At 41.0% G+C, this 21,311-nt stretch overlaps 1 protein-coding gene across 2 annotated transcripts in view; it reads right to left on the reverse strand.

Annotated features, from left to right (window-relative positions):
* The window catches only part of KLHL29 (kelch like family member 29), a 414,714-nt gene that overhangs the window by 164,547 nt on the left and 228,856 nt on the right, over positions 1–21,311 (reverse strand). For both annotated transcript variants that reach the window (XM_083431604.1, XM_083431605.1), the window contains exons 4-5: positions 16,757–16,898; positions 15,221–15,763 (exon numbers count right to left, since the gene is read on the reverse strand). In XM_083431604.1, coding sequence (XP_083287730.1) covers positions 15,221–15,763; positions 16,757–16,898 — 685 coding nt within the window. The remainder of the gene's footprint in view (positions 1–15,220; positions 15,764–16,756; positions 16,899–21,311) is intronic.

The raw sequence follows: 21,311 nt of genomic DNA on the forward strand, positions 1-21,311 counted from the left end.
TAAGTGGAGCTTCATTACACAAGACTGCAACCATTAAGAAGGCAGCATCTAATTTAGGTGTTCCATAATGTTTCCGCCTGTAACATTAATCTTTTCCTAAGTTGCTAGGAGCTGAAGGCAAAAAGCAAAATAATTTCCCCTTGGATTTGACAAACTTAGACATGAGATATTCATGTTCTTCCCCACCTGCAGATAAATATATATTTGCAAAAAAATATGTAGAATTCCAGAATACATATGGATAAACATGTATTATTGGTGCTCATTAACCTATAATATATAATTTCTTTCCTTGATTATCTTCATTTTGTTATAAGAAGAGCCTCATTAACTGTATTATATTTCCTAACGTTTTTTATAAGCATCCAAAGTTATTCTGCAATTAGAGGAGGAAAGTCTGGGTCTGTTGCAACAGCTACTTTCCAAAGTAAAGAAATTCTGTTTGTTTTAAATTAGAAGATCTCACATCATCAGCTCCCAATTTTGGTGAGAAATGTGTTATAGCAGCAGCTGAATGAAACAATTCTTTTTCTCAAAATGTCTTTAAGCGCATTGTAAAAAAGTTATAATGCAATACCATGCCCACATACTGCCTACTCCTGATATCTACTACACCGCTATTCTGTTTGTTAGAAAACACAGGGCCTTCTGTATTCCAGAAGGAGGTTGTAGAACTTGCCCTTAGAATGCTTCAGTTGGTTCCCTCGGCTGTCAAACTATAGGCTGTCAAACCCATTTTATTTCACCCAGCTTCCAGTTTGCTTTCAAATGTTTGCGCCCCTCCATTTTATTTTCAAACGTTGTATTTATTCCTTCAATTTCTAACCAGTTCTTCCTCAGCTTTGATCTGAGGGTAGCTTACAGTCTGGACAACAGTAAGATGCCAATAACAATTTAAAAGCCATTATTAAAATGTGCCCATAATGAACAATGTAGGAAGTAGACATTCATCAGTTCACAGCTGGTCTCATCTAGATTAAACTCCACCAAAGGCATGGGGGGGAGGGAGGGAGAGGTACACCCTTAAATCATTTAACAACATTTTAAAAGGTTTATATTAGTAGGCCTCTCGGTTCTGAAGTCCATAAATATAGATTTTTGAACTTGGTTTTATTGTACTTTGATTCTCTTCATCATAAACCATATCAGAGGCCATATGGAGTGACATATAAAAACAATTAAGAGTCCAACAAGATGGCTTCCATTCTTTTAGGCACTAGTCATGCTTTAGGCCAGAGAGCAGGGACTTGACAGCTTACCCACCACTACTGATCTTTCCCTGCAATGCACAGGCAGAGCTCGCCTCCCCATGACCCAAGAGGAAGCAACCTCCTCCAGCGCAGAATCCACAGGGGCGGAAGATCAGCTGCTGCTGCTGCTGCTGCTGCTGCTTCTGCAGCTGATGCCCATTTCTGACAAGCAAGCACAGTGTTGTTTCCTGCCCCCCCCCATCCCTATCGCGGAAAGAGACCAGCAAGCAAAACCTTTCAGGTGCCTCCCTTTCAGCTTAGAGTCCTAGCAAAAGGCAGCCACCCCTGCCTAGCATTGCTTCCTGGTTTCGCAATCATCAAATGCAATTTGCACTTATCACTTCCATCCTTGTGTGGGTTTAAACAAAGAGGTTCACTTACAAGTAAGTGTGTGCACCAACGGCACACCCTTGGCTTTCATTTATTGCCTTGGTTTGGTCTTCTGCTTCCCCCTTCTCTCCTGCTCCTGATTTCCCCTCATTTCTAAACAAACCTCCTGCATTTCAATTGAATTACTTTCATGTGTTTGTTCTTGCCCAGCTGAGGAGCATTCAATGCTTCCTGTGCCGGGTCCTCCGCCTCCCCCCTCCAAAAACCCTCCACCTTTGTATACATCAGCTGTAGCCTACACAAACCCCTCTCTGTGCAGGCTGCCACTATTGTGCAAAATGAAGAAAATTAAGGTGAGGGGGCCCTAGCACCACTTCCCATTCTTGAACTGCATATATCGAGTGACAGAAGCACTATATACAGCAGCAATACAGTTTATGCCACAGGCTTTGCTCTAAGAAGCAGGCCCAACTCTTCCTTCTGTTGGTCTAGGTGTGTAGGACCCTTAACAATCTACGGTTCTTGGGCACAATTTTAAAAGTTGCCTCAGGTGCCAAAATGCCTCAGGCAGGCCCTGTGCACAGGAGAATGGATGTATACTCAGTTCACATGGGGTGCAGAGGCCCACAACATATACCAAAGCCTTCTACAACATGCAAGATTCCACAGTAGGTGTTCAGAGATGTTCCTCAGCCTCCATGACGACTTGGTCCCTGAAGGCAGAATTTTGAAAACGACTGCTTGAGAGAAAGGAAAATGAAGAAACTACTAAGAATCTGTCATTACCACTTTCAGGCTATTCTTACTTTAATTAAACACATACAATATGCATGTGGCTAGTAGTTTGGTTTTTTTAAAGGGAAGAGTTATTTTTTCATATTATGGAGGCTGGAAGCAGCATCTCACAGATGCAATGCTTTCATTATTTCCAAAACAGAAATGATACTAATTATATCATCTGTCTTCATTATAAAAGCTAAACAAAACTTTTCATTCATAGAGAACTGCTATTTAGTCAATTAACAGGTAATGACCCATAATACAAAGAAGATTGAAATTGGGAATTACATTCATGTGAGTTTGGTTCCCTGGCTCCCCTCAATTTTGTTCTTTCATTGAGTGGGAAGAACTGTCTCTTCACTAATTCTTTTCCATTAATGGCTTCTCATAACCCTTGGGAGTTGGTCCAAAAACCAGTAAAACCCAAATGAGAACAAAATTGACTTTTAAAAAGATCATTCACTCCAGTGATGTAAACAGCTTACTAAATCAATCTGCCACATGGGCAGGAATTAACTTGGCAGTGGAACAGAAATTACACATTTCAAAGTTCAGAATTTCTCAAACTGCATAATCATACACACACAAAATCTCCAGGATGGTCTTGAGTTCAGCAGAGCCATGCATTTTAAAAACATGAGACCCATATGCTCAAAATAGGGATATCTTTCTAATTGAGAACAGCTAACAGTGGACGCCTTGTATTGAAATCTGATCCTTGTGCAAGCAGCTCTCTGCTTCTCCTATAGTCATTAAAGCAAATGACTTCAATGAACATTAGGACCAAGGAAATCTTTTAAAGTACCTCCAAATGTTTATAGAAACATTGCTAGTCATTCATTAGTGCCTTCCATGCTGGCCATTCATTAGTGCTTCTAATTTCTGAATCAAAGGGAAAGAACACCTCCAAATTATCCCAGAGACTATTATGAAGAACACGTTCTAATGAGAAAAGCCACCACGGTGGTTCTCCCCACAATGAACTGGACCAATGTAAAATGTAAGAAAAAAGAATCGCACTGATGCATTGCAAGACAAGCCCTCACATGGACAAAGGCATTTCGATGCTGGAAACCAAAGTCCAAATGGCATCCCACCTACGAGAGCCAACACTTTTAAGGAGTCCAGTTGCAGTGCTCAGAGATCAATTATTGCCAGACAGAGGGAACTTTCCTATGGTCCTTCTCAAACCTGGAGCCGGTCACGAGATTAGTCAGAAAAGCATTGCCCTAAAGCAGTAAATCTCCCAAGGGCTGGCCCAAAAGTTTTAATCCACCCAGTCTGAAATGTGGAAGCCAGGGGAAAAAATGTTTGTGTGGTCATGGCTTCATGGAAAGGCTGTAACATTTAAACCCAGATTGGCACCTGTTGGATAAAGACCACTCAGGTCTAAAACGCTACTGTGCAGAAATCTTTTTTTATCTTGGTTTCCACATGGACAATTATCTGCAAACCCTTTTCATGTGACTCAACTGGCGATGTAAAGTATCTTCACCAGTAAGATTTTAGGAAATTCGGGGGGGGGGGGGGAGGTGTGTTAGGAAATTTATGTTGCACAATTATTTCTAATCACATCAGATTAGTCTGGAACAATCTTCATTTGCTATCATCTATTATCTCCCATTTGCCGTCTTTTTCTATGCCCTTTTCCCATTCAATATTTGTTCCTCTAAGCTCTTACATGATTTTTTCCGAAGTTAATAATATATTTGCAGTTACTGGGTTCGTTTTTCTTCCTTTTCTTAGGCCGCACTATACCTGCCTGTCTTTGAAATCTACTTGCAGTTAATCCATTCATTTTAAAACAACCTTGCTGTATGACCTGCAATTTCAGGAATCAGCTCCTATTTTATTCCTGGACGGAGATGATCTATGCCCCATTTTTCTCACTCCATGCCAATTTGAGCACATTAAGGAGCTTTTAACTGTGCCTCAGGATTAAATACAGCAGCTCCTTCCCCCACGCTTGTTTGCATCAGCCAGCCTTTAAGCCTGACCTCTTTCAACTAACTCCTTACTTATGCCATGCCAAACTTTATCATTCTTCTTTTCTCAACTGTCCTTGCGCAGTGTTTCCACTTGTCCCCTTACAACCTGATCCTAAACATATCTACTCAGAAGATCACAATTTGACTCATTTCCAAACTGGGCTGCCATTACATGTGCCTGGAACTAACTGGTTCCTACCTCAACTGTGGTCACTCCTGTGATGTCCCGGAATACGTAAAACGACCTTATCCTTCATGGTTCTGCTCAGAGGTGGCTTTTGCCAATGGAAACTGGCAAAGTGGAAGTCAGGGAGATCAACAGTAGCTGTGACCAGAGCCAGGCAGAGCCAACTATTTTGTCCCCATCCTCCTTCCTGTTGAGTTATAAAGGGCAACATAAAGACTGAGAAGGAAGCTGGCAGTAAGAAGGCAGGCAGGTGTGAGTTGCCCGAGGGCAGACCTGAGGTTGGTGAGGCATAAATTCTCTCAGAGGATTTATAGCATTGGCCAGAGAAAGACCAGTTGCAGGAAACTTGTTCCCTCCTTCCCTGACAGAAGTAACACATGGCTCTCACCGTAGGGCACCTAGTGTTCTACTTTACAGAGAATAGTCCTCAACTAGAGCCAGGGTTTTCTCAGCTGTGGCTCCAATCTGGTGGAACGCTCTGTCACAAGAGACTAGGGCCCTGCGGGACCTGGCATCTTTCCGCAGGGCCTGCAAGACAGAGCTGTTCCACCAGGCCTTTGGTCAGGGCGCAGCCTGACTCCCGCCTCTGGCAATCTGCACAGAATTTTGCTTAACGGTTGCCATCGATTTGATTTTAATTAATTTTTATAATGAAATGTTTTTAGAATGTTGGATTATTTGATTGTTGTTAGCCGCCCTGAGCCCGACTTCGGCTGGGGAGGGCGGGATATAAATAAAATTTATTAATATTATTATTATTACTTGGAGGGCTGTCTGGTCTGAGTCTACTTGAAAGATGAAGACCTTATAAGCAAGAGGTGTGTGTTTGTGGTGGTAGAGTTGCCCGTTTCATTTTATATATTTGTAAAAAGCTGAATGCGGATTAAAACTTAGCAACTTAGTATGTAGTGCCAGTTGAGAGTAGTGTCAGTTGAGTGCTGCTGGTTGCTTGGTTGCGGAGGTTCTTGTGACACGCCCTTCATTGCGACACCTCCCTCTGTTGGCTCCTTGGTCACTAGGGCTCTAGAGGCATAGCCATCTCCTTTGGTTTGATCATTCAGGGAGTGAGAAAGCAATGGATGGAGATATAAGTAGACTTTCTCATCAGCATCTGCATTCTGTGCTGATAATGCTCCCTGACAGTCTTAGGAAACATTTAAGAGATTAAGATCAGGAATAATTTAAATGCTTCAGCCAGCCCTTCTGGGCATCTTTATGACTCCACCCACTGTTTTGTAACAGTGAAGGTGACTGTGGATTCTGCTTACACTATAGGAAAATGAAAATTAATAAGATATCATGCCTTAGAAAAGGGTATTCTTTTTAGGCTAGTGACACAAGAGTCACTTGATAACTCACCATGGGAGCATTAAGCATGCCCTCTGGAGAGGGTACCATCTCGTATTGTCTTCCTCCCCTTCCTGCCTCCCAGGGCTCATCTTTCAAAGGACAGCCAAGGTAGGTACAAAACCCTTCAGCATGCTGATGTTTCTTCTATAGTATTATTAGTATCTGGAATTTGATGTTTCCCTTTTAAACATGCCTTCTCCACACTAAGCAAATCCACCTCTTTCAATCAGATGATGAGAATTGCCTTATAATATCCAGAGGGTGCTATTCTGGCTACAGTATTCCAGCACTCTCTTCACAGGATACCCATGGTGATATGCCGAGGAAAGTGAATTCATCTTGAGCTTTGAGTCCTGAATGCCCAAACAAGTTTAGGGATGTAGATCAGGAAAGTGCTGTGGGTCCCCTTTCTCACGTTTTAACCCTTTCTTCCTGTTTTGGTCCTGAGGAAAATCTATTCTACAAATCTGGTATCTGCATTGAGAGGAAATTCCCCATATGTGCCAATGAACATTCAGATGGCCACCATCTTCCCCCCACTATGGTGAAATGAATATTTAGTTCAATAATTTCCAGTGCTCTAACAACAGAAGGGCTGTCATACGGGCTCAAACCTAGTGTCCATTTCCACAGATGCTATCCAAATGACACTGGAAGTTCGCCACCTGGATAATGGGCCAGAAAGGACTCCGACTAGAACAACAAGGCTTACCCCATTTCTCCATCTGCTTATCCCCTACCTCCCCAGAATTCACAATGAAATTGTGGAGTACCCCTAGAATAGTGCATGGGGACAGAAGGGGGAGGGAGAGATTGGCGGAATTATAACCCTAACGCTACACTGAATCGACACATAATGTATATACATCCCAGAACAAAGCAATTAGAGGTACACTAGGTAGTTTGTTTCTGAAGTAGAATTATTATCTTTCTTTATTTATATATTACCTGTTAGATAGGCCATTTCACCGTGACATTTATCCCAGTGGCCATGAGTTCCACAGTTTAAGCAAAGCTCTTAATACACAAAAAGATACAGTTGCTGCATGAGGTTATGCCTACGGTCTGCATATTGTAAACAGGCAGCAAATGACACCCCTTCTTAGAAATTTCTTGAAGAATATCAAAAGACAGAGGTTGGTTTCCTCACAAATTAACAAGATTTGTTAGAAATTAAAATACACTGAAAAGCCTTCTTTTATATTAATTGACCTCGGATTCTGCTCCCCACCCATTCCTGCCATTTAATTGCAAGTGCTTGGACTGGAGGGGGGGAATGGTTAAATGATTTCCTGGTTTTGATGAAACGCAGAACTGTCTTAATCCTTAAAGTCAAGAGGCATCTTCTGTGCCACTTCATCATTGTGAAAGTGAATTAAAGAAACCTTTGATGGATAATGCTAAGAGTTCACTTCTTCTTGCGATCCATGGTATGTCAAAAAGACAGCCTATAGAGGAAAGTAAAATAATGATTCTGTACCAAAAACTAAATGGCCTTTTGTCGAGTGTTGCAGAGTTCAGTTACGCTTTTATAAAATGTATAAATCTGTCCTATGCTGCTATGTTTGTGTGGAAATGCCATCATCCTTAGCAACACGCTAATACAGTGATATGTTATTATTATTTATTAGTGGGTCCTGAAGACATTTTTGTTTGAGAAGTCTTTCCCTGAAGCGTGGCTCAGTTGCTTTATGGAATACTAATTGTATAATAGTAGCAATGGTTTTTCTCTTTTTTAAAAAAAATCGATATATTTTGTATTTTACCTCATTTTATCTTATTGGACACCACTCTGATAACTTGGGCTGCGAAGCGGTTTATAAAACTGTAACATAAAAATAAAGTTCTATTGGCGTTGATAAGGGTTGTGCAACTGCAGAGCTTAGTACTGTAAAAATATGTCCCACTATGATGAGAGCAAGGAGTAACAAAAATAGAATTTCAGTTTAGTGTTTATATATGGAAGCAAGAAATCAAGAAGCTAGCATTATGATCACTGTTGATGTATCTGCTAGTACTTCCATATTCACTTTATTTAGAAAAACAGCAGCAGTTGAAATCTTTTTCTTTTTCCTTTTTCCTTTCCAAGGGCAAAATATGCATCCAAATAATTACTGGAGAGGAACAATATCATCTATTTTTACAAAACTAAAAATTTGCATCCTCCCAAGACCAATTATGTATCAGAAAGGAAAGGCCTGCAGTCAACAACTTCTAATTTCCCAGTAATGCATCTGATGAATTTCATATAATTATCCATCAACCAAGTTTTATCAAATCTTTCTTAACTTACCTTTTCTACACATGGAGCAGTTCACAGACACGACTTGAAATGTAATCTTGTTTATGTAGTGAATGGCTCTTCACCAAGGGGAGAATGGATAATACAACACAAGTACAGAGGAAGAGGAAACCAAGCTGCCTCAAGAGTGGACCGTGGAATAATTAAATCTGGTTTATACAGAAACACAGGTGGGCATGCATATGTCTCAGCATGCGACACAATGTATACGCCCACTGCCCACTCACCTCTAAAAGGAATTAAAGGGCTATAGCAGGCTTCCTCAACCTCAGCCCTCCAGATGTTTTTGGCCTACAACTCCCATCATCCCTAGCTAGCAGGAGCAGTGATCAGGGATTATGGGAATTGTAGTCTCAGAACATCTGGAGGGCCGAGGTTGAGGAAGCCTGGGATACAGACATGAGGGCCTGGCATGAGGAGTTCTATATGCATATAAAGGTAAAGGTAAAAGGAACCCCTGACCATTAAGTCCGACTCTGGGGTTGCGACGCTCATCTCGCTCTATAGGCTGAGGGAGCTGGTGTTTGTCCACAGACAGCTTCCGGGTCATGTGGCCAGCATGACTACCTGCTTCTGGCGAACCAGAGCAGCGCACGGAAACACCGTTTACCTTCCCGCCGGAGCAGTACCTATTTATCCACTTGCACTTTGATGTGCTTTCAAACTGCTAGGTTGGCAGGAATATGCAGATACCCCATGCTTATTTAACAAGCAAATATTCTGAACCACTGACACTGCTGAAATGGTCCAACATGTAATTCTTGGAGGTATTACAAATCGATGATAATTTCTGAGTTCTTCAACTTAGAATGTCAGACAAAAATCTGCACATGAAGTCCCTCTCAAGGCTAATTTGTAGGTAACAAGAGTAAAGGTTTGTTCAATGAAGAAGAAGCTTTGACAGCAAAATACAAGTCTTAAGTGATTTGTCTGAGGCATGCTTAGTGTCTAGGAGTGAGCTGTGCAAACACTCCCAAAGGGTGAGTTTAAGTGTACAGGAAATGGCTTGTGTGCATTTTGAAGGAAGCAGTGGAGTGGCATAATCTCTGATCTCCTTGTGACCAAGTTTAGCATCTTCTTGGCTGAGCCATTTTTTTTTTTGTAGAAGGGGTGGCGAACCTGTGGCCTTCCAGGTTTTTCCTTTTAGTGAAACAGTGTGACACAATCAAGGCACCACCCAACTACAATTCATCTGGCAGAACTGGCACTACTACAGGTGCCACATAATGCCTGTTCCACATTTTTAAGAACTCAGTTGTTTAGTGTGGGAGCACCTACACTTTGGGACTCCCTACCTATTGAGATAAAGAAGTCGTCTTCACTGTACTCTTTTTGGCGCCTGCTAAAAACATTCCCATTTAGACAACCCTACCCAGATGCTTGCTACTCGGGTGGCGCTGTGGGTTAAACCACAGAGCCTAGGACTTGCTGATCAGAAGGTCGGCGGTTCGAATCCCCGCAACGGGGTGAGCTCCCGTTGCTCAGTCCCTGCTCCTGCCAACCTAGCAGTTCAAAAGCACATCAAAGTGCAAGTAGATAAATAGGTACCACTCCGGTGGGAAGGTAAACGGCGTTTCCGTGTGCTGCTCTGCTTCACCAGAAGCGGCTTAGTCATGCTGGCCACATGACTCAGAAGCTGTATGCCGGCTCCTTCGGCCAATAAAGCAAGATGAGCGCCGCAACCCCAGAGTCAGCCATGAATGGACCTAATGGTCAGGGGTCCTTTACCTTTTACCCAGATGCTTAGGAAATCCAGGTAAAATTTTTAATCTGTATTTTAGAATTTTAACTTTCGTATTTGGGTTGATTTTACTGTTTTATGCTTTGTAAACTGCTTTGAGGGTTTTTGTTTTTACAATCAAGCGGTGCACAAATATTATGAAATACCCAGTAAATAAATACGCATAGGAATGTTGAGTAATGTGGTGCAGATTATTTCACATTACCATATTCCAACAGCCCATTGCTGTTTCTTTCCCTCTTTCCTATAACCAGGGACTGATTCAGGCCACCTGCAGAGTTTAATTTTCTTTTGAGAAGTGAGTGCTTGAAGCCCAGTGCATGGTGTAAAAATCTATTAATTAAACAAATTAGACCTTGAGAAGGATGAAAAGGAGGTGGTAGCTAACACCAGAAACACCCAGTAAAATGAAACATAAGGAGCTGTTTTCTGTTATTTTCGGCATCCAGCACACTTTTTCTTTCAGATCCAAAACCTGCCAGTTTTTGCTTTTGGGTTTCAAGGAAGTTCTTTGTGTGTTCTGTGGAGCTGGTTACATAAAACAGATTTAGGAGTTACTTTGCCAAAGTTAAGTGGTCACTTGATTTCCACGAATTGCTCTGATTAACCAAGACCTTATGTAGCTGGTTGGCGGAGCTAAACCAAATCTAACCATAATAAAGTCTCTTTTAATGAGTGAAAATACTGAAAGTATGATTTGCTATTAAAACTGAGTGAACCACACATTATGTTTTGAATGTTCTTTCCAGTTTTCCAGCAGTCTGTGACTCTAAAACAATGGAAAGTTTCACTGACGGGCAGGAATCCAGATATTCTGTAATTGCCCAGCCTGATTAAAAACGACTCTTAAAAGATGTACATACGTTCTATCAACATCGTAGCATTTGATTATTAAATTAATGTAACTTGCACCATTTCCTCAAGATTCTCATAAACATGCCATCTGAAATATATAAATATATTTGACGTTATCCTGCTGATTAAAAAGAAGAATTAAACCATCCATCTACCCTAATTTTCAGTGGGAATTAAACGTGCAATTTTATCTGAAATGCACTCTAGTATGGATGTCAATGACACTTATAATGGAGACACAAGCTTACAATGGAGACACAAGCTAATCACTTAAAAGCTGTCAATATAGCATCTGAAATGGTGTGGGGATGTAGTCATCTACACTCTCTAATCATGCTATTAATCCCAGTGCTATCATCTCTTATCTTCCCTAGATTTCAAGTAGTGGCAGAGAACTGCTATAAAACTGGGCTTAACTGCATGGTAGAAGGTAGACTGTCAAATCATTTCCACTCAGGGGTAAAAGCACCAAATAAGCTATGTGAATTCACCCTTATTGTATATATAGCATCTCATAATGATGGAACTTGCCTTATATAAAAAAAAATGCTTGGAAAGAGCTATCAAGCATTTAATATAAAACAGCATTATTTTTAATTTAATTAAAAATTGCATATTTTTGCAATACAATTCTTTGCAGTAATTGACAAAGTACCAGTTGCCCAATGTTTGCAAACAGGCTAATCTTCAACATATTCACAGCATTAAAAAAAAAAATCATTTAAAATTTCTCAACATCTCTCCTCAATACCAGCATCACCAGCAGCTGTAAGAGACCAATTAAATCTTCATTTGGCACATGGAAAAGAAAGGAATAAAGACTGAAAGATAGGTTCCTTAAAGTATAACAAAATACAATGTAACTGTTACTACAATTTAAATAATATTAAATAGACTTGACTTAATTTCAAGCTGTATGTCAAAAAATACCATTGACCTATTGCAAATGGAATATCTTCCACATAACCTTTATATATTGGGTTGAGATTGTTATTATTTTTGCCATGTATTTGTTTACTTGTAAAGCAGAAACAGGCTATTAAGAAGAAACATTTGAGTAAGTGCATTTCTAGTGCAGACCCTGCAGGAATACAGCTCAGCCAAATGAAACATAATTAGGGAAAACAAAATGTGAAATTTTAAATCAGTTCACTAATGATGTATAAAAACATCAGTATCCCTTATTTTGACTGGCAAGATGTGTTCTTTTCATTTAGGGAATTGTGAAGTAATTACTCCATACCAGGCGGATTGTCAAGCAGAAACAAAAATGGGGCTAGCGCGTGTCTGTGTGGTGGGAGGAATAATGATGGGGATGTAATGAAAAGGATCTCAAGGCACATCTGCAGCAGAACTTCCTTGCAACACCGGCCAAGGTTCACCCAAAATGAGGCAGAAAAGCTCGTTTCAAAAACTGATAGTGAAGCAGCTCTCCCTGCATGTTTGAACCATTTTGACATTGCGTCGCTGTGCTTCCCATCTCCCTATCTGAGAACAAGCTGTCCGTCACACACAACTCCAAAATTAGCCAGGCTTTAAAGACACAAAGCCCCTGAGAGAGAAATCAAAACACTCTTCTTATGAACTTAAGATGGTTTATATGAGGGATATCTCATGCTAAACATGGCAAGAGCTTATAGTCTGCCTCGCTGGACTGAAGTTTTCCTCTATTTAAGTAGATTTTATATCCGCTTGTTCCACATTAGACCTGACAATCGCAATTATGGTGTCTAAATGAAGCTTTTAAAGAATGAGAATTTCTCTCCCTCTCTGGGTGGATATATGTTCATTTACACCAGGGTTTCCCAGCCTCCAGTTGTTGTTGGACTACCCCCATCATCCCTAGCTAGCAGGATCAGTGGTCATGGATGATGGGAATTGTAGTCCAAGAACAGCTGGTGACCCAAGATTGGTAAACCCTGATTTACACACACGCACCCATCAACCTACATAATAAATCATATATGGATGTTTCACTGTCTCTCTTTATCATTAAACAAATTAATCTGATAAATAAGAAGATAGTAAAATCTAACTCACAGGAAAACAGCTGCCCACCTTACAATTTATGCAAAACTGTAGAGCTAATTCATTGACAGCTGTCATCAGTTAAAACTAATACCTGCTTTCATCTCTACATTTGAACACAAGACAAAGTACATGTGGTTTCAGGGGGGGGGGGTGTTCTGTTTGGGCACTATCCAGACCCTGATTTGCTTGGCTTCAGAAAGAATAGCCTCATGTTCCTTCAGACCATAACCTTGGGCCTATAGATGCCTATAGATATTTATGGTAAAAACCACAATGGGAATCATGATGACGAACCCTCAACTTTTTAAAAAATGGATGGGCAAATTATTTATCTCTAGGAAAGATTTCAACACTTGGAGGCTGCTCCAAGCTGCTTTTTCTGGTCAGCCAGTAATAAATAAATTAAAAACTCTAGAATCAAAATGAGGCACCCTGCCAAAATATTCAATATTTTCTTTAAATTTTGGATTCTGAAATCTCTTTAACATTTGAAATATATGGTGTTATATTTAACATTTTTTACTGAGGAAGGGAATAAGGTGTGAACTTAATTTTCTTGGAAATAATAAGAAATATATGGATAGCAAAGATCCTTCAAAGTCACTTCATCTCATATTTTTTAAGAAGTAAAAACCTGAAAATATTCGAGTACTTTGCTTTAGAAATCAGGGTGTGAAGCAACTGTTCTTAAAAGCTGGGCAATTGGAATGAATTTCCTCATATGCAAATGAAAGGTATTTAATAGTAATGAAGTTTCTTTGGTAAGCTACACAAAAGATTTTAATATATAAATTAAACATGGGCACTGTTCATGTGTACAATTAGCTTAGCAGACTTAATGGAGCCTTTGTGGTCTTCTATACTGACTTAAGAGATTTTTCTTAAGCTCCGTTCTATTTCAGTTTCATATGGGGAACACTAAATACTTGTTAAGGAGAGACAGGTTAATTTGAAAAATAAAACAGAGCACACAAAGATTAAATTAAATCAGCACTCTAGTGCTGGGAGGAAGAATGACTTTCCAAACACAACACGGTCGCATCTGGTTTCTGCAGCACATTTAAAGACCTGTCCTAGCATTCACAGAAGCAATGCAAGTCAAAGAACCTCTTCACTTGTTACCTTCCAGGGGGTAATCTCAACCTAGCGTGAGATACAGTCATGCTTTGTCCCTGCGGATACGGCTGCATGTAACAGGTGATGTGAGCTGCTCTGTTTTTCTGTTTTAAATAATGTAGCATCATCCCACAAGCCTAACCTTCCCTCAGAAAGCAAATGGATTTTCAACGACATGGTCAGGGAGAGCCGCTGTGTTCTCATCAGACTGAGAGTTGCCCAGAGAACATAACAAGGGAATACTGTAAACTAAAAGAAATTTAGCATGCAATGTCACACTTAATGTTCACATAGTGGACTGTCAGCAAGGTATATGCACAGCACTATACAACAACCCACACAATTCTCGTTTTTGTTTTGGTCCCTGGGGCAGATTTGAGGGGTGGGCTGTGAAGTCAATATGAGGGAAATAGAAGAGTGCGTAGGGGAAGCATGCAGAACCCCCATGGGATTTTCTAGTGCAGATTTCCTGCCATGCTAATTTCCCAGCATGGATCAGATGCATTCGGTTCTTTGGATCAAATAACTACTGCTCCTGGCCTGATAGTCTCTTGGAGAGTTAATACCAGATCACAGGTCAATTTCAATCAACACACTCTAAAGTACCACCTTAGAGGCTCTTGTTGGATTGGCTAACCCAACCCAGTGTGCAGAGCCAACTAGAATGTTAGCCCAGTCCACACACACACCACGCTGAATAGGAGGAAATTATCAAGTGTCATATAAAAATACTGGCTCAAAAGCCACAACTTAACCTAGAAAGACAGTGGGGTGGTTTTTACGTAAGTGTTCCTCACGAGGGGGGGACGGGACTCTAAGGCAACAAGCGACAGCTGTCTCATGCACTTTGAGATGTGTATCTTTGCTTGTTTGAGGTACCCTAGAAAGTGTCATTCAGTGCTGAAACCAGTGCATAGTTTCCCCCGACTTCTCAGAGGAAGCAGTTTGTCATCTTTATGAAAAGCTGCCACAGAACACAAGACAGGAAACTGGTGCTGGAATACTGGCAGAGGAACATCAGCACTGTGGACACTCTTAACTGGCAAGGCCGCCTCTTATGTAGGGTTTTTGGAAGAACATGAACATTGTTGACACATTACGTCCCCAAAGTACACATAATCCCAAAGTTATTGTTTAGTTGTTGTGTCCAACTCTTCGTGACCCCATGGACCAGAGCACGCCAGGTACTCCTGTCTTCCACTGCCTCCCGCAGTTTGGTCAAACTCATGTTATATCCCAGAGTGCAAAGTACAAAGCATGGAAAGCATGAGGAATTCTGGGCTAACTTACCTTTTGGATGCCAAGGATCCGTAAACTCGTACTTTCCCACACCAACCGTCCGTAGCATCTGCACGCCATTTGTGCTGTCCTGACTGCCCGTCTGGTTAGGAGGAAGCTGAGGAGCAGCCTGCCCATTGGTAGCCGGAACGCTATTAGGTAGGGCGGCTGAAGGCAAAGCAGGTGGTGGTGGAGGCAGGATAGGACAAGTCATATGACCGTTCCCTACTGCACTGTGGCCCGGGTGAGTCACCTGACCAACCCCGGTCATAGAAGACATTGTAATGGGCTGGCTGTTAGTGTACAGAGGCTGGCTTTGCAGGTTCACAACCATGTTACTCAGAGGCTGTGAAGGCTGCTGCTGAAGCTGGTAATGAGCTGGCATTAATGGAAGCTGGGGGGTAACGTGAGGAGGGAGTGAGGGTGTAACTCCAATGACAGGGGCTTGGACGTTCACGGCTGGGCTGAAGGTCGGAGGTTGAGTCATCCCATAAGAATGAGTGATAAGAGTTGGCTGGCTACCTGCTGCAACTGTTGTAACCCATGGAGCTGTACCTGGAAAAAGGAAAGCTAGCAATAAGAACAATTTTTGGAACAGGAAGGCCCAATACTCTCTCTGTACAATGCTGCTAATACAGTGGTACCTCGGGTTACATACGCTTCAGGTTACAGACTCAGCTAACCCAGAAATAGTACCTCGGGTTAAGAACTTTGCTTCAGGATGAGAACAGAGATCGTGCTCCGGCGGCGCGGCAGCAGCAGGAGGCCCCATTAGCTAAAGTGGTGCTTCAGGTTAAGAACAGACCTCTGGAACGAATTAAGTATTTAACCCCAGGTACCACTGTATTCAATTTCCCCTGTTGAGCCCGTCCCTCCTGCAACCCCAAAGGAAGTGGGGGGAGGGATCTGGGACCACTCCAAACTGGCAAGTGCCTAGAAGGACTACGACATGGCAGGAGAGTGCAAATGTTGAAAATAGCAATCAGCTAGCAATACAGAATGTTTACAATGTTATGCGCTTTGCAGCTTTGTGTAGCTTAAGTATATGCTTCCAAGAAAATTATCCTCTTTCCCCAACGTGTTTTCATGGCTCCCTGACAAACACTTGGCGCGTATAATAACCGTGTTGCAGCCACTACAAAGAGATTGTAATTAGGCGTCTGGCATAGCTGCACATTGTATGATATGTGTCTGGAAGCTGGAAATCATTTCAGGTGGCTCTGGACATAAAAGGAGTTCTTAACATATTATGCAGTGGCGAGTTTTTTGTGTGTTTGTTTGTTTGTTTGCTTGTTTCCTACCCTGGTGGAGAAGGGAAAAGAAAACGCTTTAATGAACTTGCAGGCATCTTAATACATTTATATTAACCCTGACATAGGAGTAACCTGAGGGGGTCTTTACAACTAGAAAGAAAAGCCAGCTGTAGCATGAAAAAAGGACTCGTGATAAAGTCTTATTTAGAGAGGTAATTGGAGAAAGCATATTGAATTTGCTTTGAACAATCCCTCCACCCACCCAACAGAATTACAAATAAGGCTGAAAGAATACCTGGGTTTTCAGTCTCCCTCATCTGTTTGGATGGGGGTTCGTCTGTGTCCCAGGGGGTAGACTGATTGATGGGTGTCTGTCCCCACCTGACGCTGGTTGCTAATCCTTGTGGCTGATTCTCTGTCTTTGAAATGCAAGGCGTCTGTCAGGCAACAAGACAATACATTGAGTATTTAGACTAATTATATATATATTGCTGTTTTTCAGTATCACAATACTTTTAAAATAATAATAATAATAATAATAATAATAATAATAATAATAATAATAATAATAATACAATAATAATAATGTGCACCCCACCACCGAGACCATTCCATTGTAACTATCCAACCTCCCAAAATTTCAACACCTCTTGCGATGGTTTGACCTCTTTCCGTTTTAACAGCACAAATTCTACAAACACCCTCCATATCTCCTCAAAAGCATTTCTCCTGCATATTCCCTGTCTTACCTTAATGGCACATGTTAATTTATCATTAATAGCTATATCCTACACCCCTTTATTTCCATTCTTCCATTTTATAGTCTGCTTGGTCCTTCCACTTCCTAGCTATAATAATTTGTGCCACTTTCAAATTTGTGAGCAAGTCCTTAATAGCCTGTGAACCTTCCACCCTATCATAAATTGATAATAATGCTACCTCTGGACTTTTGGTTAGCTTTAACCCAGTGATTTCTGTTATCTCCTTAAACACCTTTTGCCAAAAAAATTAGTACATATTTACACCCCCTTTAGGGTAATATAAATGGCATCTGTATAACGTTTCACATGTTTTTGTAATAGTTTTTTTTTATATATAAATTCATATTGCATTTAGCCAGACTTAGATACAGTGGCAAACCAATTATAATGTTTTATTTTATGGAATGATTAATATTTATAAACAACACAACCACAATCGCTTTAAAGCAACAGTAAAAAAAATCTAAACACTTGCCACAACTTGTCAGCCTACAATTCGCTACAGAATTTTGACAATGCTGGTGTAATGTTTCTGATACTGGTCTGTCACAGAAGTCCGTATGCTTCATATCTAATTATTGATTTACTCGGGACTTCATGTTTTGCCATCATACATCATGTTTTGCCATTTAGGTTGTGTCCAACACTAGTCATGCTCAGAGTAAACTTTGAATTTAATAAACATGGCTAAACTAGCACCATTAATTTCAATAAGTCCATTCTGAGCAGAAGTTAGTTGGATGCAACCCTTAATTTCATGCTTCCCATTAAATTACATTTTGAAGCTTGAATATATGTTCAGACAAACAAGTTCTGCTTGGTTCCATTCCAAAATGTGAAAACCAAAATGAACAAAGCCCCAAGCCCATCGCATTTGGACTTTCTTGAAAAGTGGATTGCGACAAATTACTGTAAAAGAGGTCTTAGTATTTAATGTTCAACAATCCCTAAAACTGAACCAATAATGCAGAACCACACTATAGGAGTTGGCTGCAAAAGTGCTTATAATGGAACTATTTTAAAGCTAAAGCTGTTAAAAGAAACTGTAAAGTGTTGAAAAGGGCAAGGTTCACTAATCACGAAGCGGGGGCATAATCAGAAAGACAGCTCTGTATAAACAATCACACAAAACTAAATGTTCAACATGATAACTGCTGGGCTTTCCCGCTCTTCCCTGTATATTTGCCAGGGGGCAAAACAAGGAGGCTTTCAGAAATGAAAAACATACCAACCAAGTCCTTTTTGTAAAGCTACCAGTGAACTATGTGAACATGAATGGTTTGGTTCTGTTGGTTTTGCTCCTCCTAGACCAGAAGGCAGACACTGGCCTAGTTCATGTGATACGGTATGTCTAGGTAATTTTGGCATACAAGCAATATATAAATAATAAACAATATACAAATGATAATAATAAACCGAACTACGGTTTGCTGGGACCACGCAAACCTACTGGCTCCCAGAGAGAAGCTCCCAATTGCTTTGCTCCTTTTAGGTCAATGCTTTGCAGCAGCTAAGCCAAGGTTTAGTTTAGTGTGTCATCCAAGCCCACAATCACAGTGAAGCTCCTCCTTAACCATAAGCTTGTTTGTTGTTGACTACATATCATGGTTAAGGAAAACTATGAAAGTGATGTCCCGGGGGGGGGGGGCAACATAACCCCCCAAACCCCAACAACTTGGGTTTTTTCTATTAAAAAAAAAAGTTCAATTTGTCTGTGTCCTGATTTTCACTTCTTGAAATTTGGCAACCCTAGTTCAACCACAATCTTGGGTTTGGATGACACATTAAGTACCAAACTGAGCTGGGAAGACTGGGGAGGAGCAAAGACCCTGGGAGCCAGCATGTTTGTGCTAAGCCATGGTTTGACAGAACCTTATGTGCGAATGAGACCATTATAAGTGTCCTTTGGCTGTCTCCAGAATCAGTGTGCAAACTTCTCTCTGCTGGAGCTGTAGAAGACCCTGCATCTGTTTGCCCTCATTCTTTCTTACCCTGCCTCTTCCTTTCCCCTTCTCAAAATATACACCTTTAACCAGGGGTCGGCAAAGTTTTTGTGGCTTGGGCCGGTTCACGGTCCCACAGATGCCGCGGTGGGCCGGAGTGTGTACGTGTGTGCGCATACGCACAAACAAACAAACACTATTTCCAGCGCTCCTTCCGGCACGGAGCTTCCTGCAGCCAATGGGAAGCTGGCCAGCGTCGCGGAAGGCGGTCTCCGCTCTGCTCCGCCCCAGTTTAGCACGATGCACAGGATCCGACCGAGGGGGCAGTGGGGGTCCATGGGCCAGTTAAACAACCCCCATGGGCCGCTTGTGGGCCTTATGTTGCCAACCTCTGCCTTTAACCATGAGAACACCACATTTAGCAACTCATGGTTTTATACAAAACTGATGCAGTTCAAAGTCTCCAACAATCTGAATTTGGCTTCAGTTTTCACATCTGAAAAAATGTCACTCTAATAATTAAACGTGGATTTTGCGTGTTTGTGTAAATTCATTTTCCAAATTGGTGTGTCTGCTTTCTGAAGTTACAACACCAACCAACTTCAAGAGGCACAGAACCATGTAACTAAGTGCTGGATTCCTACTCAAAAACACGCCTAACAAATCTATAGTAGTGTGTGGTTTCTGATCTGGTCAGGGGCTCATTTCTGCAGAGATGATATTCGCTGGAGTGGCAAATAGGAAATAAGGACATTCTATGCATGAACCAAAGTTTACTCGTATTTCAGGGATGCATCTACACAGAATGCATCACATATCCTGGGTCTTAATGGCTCAGTAAACTTTAATACACATATCTAGCCTATTAGGATCCTAAGCTAGTATGTATTCAACCAGAAAGAAGCTACATACCAAGTTAAAATAAAATCATAATACCCAATAATGGAGTTCAGTACCAGGCGCTACAACTTGGGAGAAAGAACAACCTTTGTAATGTTCCAGCTTATCCTATTTTGAAGCTTAAAGAAAACAACACCCTGGTTTATTTTTGCTACTAAACAAAATGCTATTTTGGAATAGTTACTCATCTCTTGTCTTGATTATATAAATGCTTGCTTTGTCTTTTCAGAAGTCTTAATTATTGAACATTATGAAAAGGGAACATTATGTGCACATTGGAACACAGTAGCACCCTTTTTAGATCCAATTATGTTACGTTCATTGACCACTGTAAAGAGACGGGCTTCATAAAACACTCGGCAAACATCACAGAAAGTAATTGCATTATGCTGTACTTAGCTTTCATGTTTCAGATGCTAGTTTGAATTAAACGAGGAACACATGAAAGAGGTAAATTGCTAGAAACACTCACTCAGGTGTGCATTTCAAAGCGGGGGAAATGGAAAGGTGAAATGTCTACTTGCTTGAAAATACAACCTCTCAAGCTTGTGTGTGTGTGTGTGTTATTAAACAAAAACACACATCTCAGAAAGGAATAGGAAATTTTAATACAGGGGTACAAAAATATAGTCCTCTACTGACATCATGGTATGGAGGTCTGGTAGCATCTTCTAATGAAGAGGTGGCCTTGAGATGCTGTTGGGTCTCCAAACCCCATCAGCACCAGCCACTGCGATAAGTGGTTGGGATAAAGGGAATGGTGGTTTAGCAACATCTGGAAAGCCAGAGGTTAGTCATCCCTGTTGTAATAGAAAAGCAAACTGATCTACTTAAAGCAGTAAGAAAATATGGCTAAACTTGAAACTACCGTATTTTTCGCTCTATAAGACGCACCAGACCATAAGACGCAACTAGTTTTTGGAGGAGGAAAACAAGAAAAAAAATATTCTGAATCTCAGAAGCCAGAACAGCAAGAGGGATCGCTGCGCAGCGAAAGCAGCAATCCCTCTTGCTGTTCTGGCTTCTGGGATAGCTGCGCAGCCTGCATTCGCTCCATAAGATGCACACACATTTCCCCTTACTTTTTAGGAGGGAAAAAGTGAGTCTTATAGAGCAAAAAATACGGTACAACTTCTTTTTGCAATTGGCACCTCTTTACTTTCTCTGATGGAAAATGGCCAACAGAATGCTACCCAACCCAATCACCGTAAAGCTGTCTTATCTTACTGAACATAGGTAGCTTAAC

The sequence above is a fragment of the Podarcis tiliguerta genome (assembly GCF_965153285.1).
Source record: "Podarcis tiliguerta genome assembly, chromosome: 3".
NCBI lineage: Eukaryota > Metazoa > Chordata > Lepidosauria > Squamata > Lacertidae > Podarcis > Podarcis tiliguerta.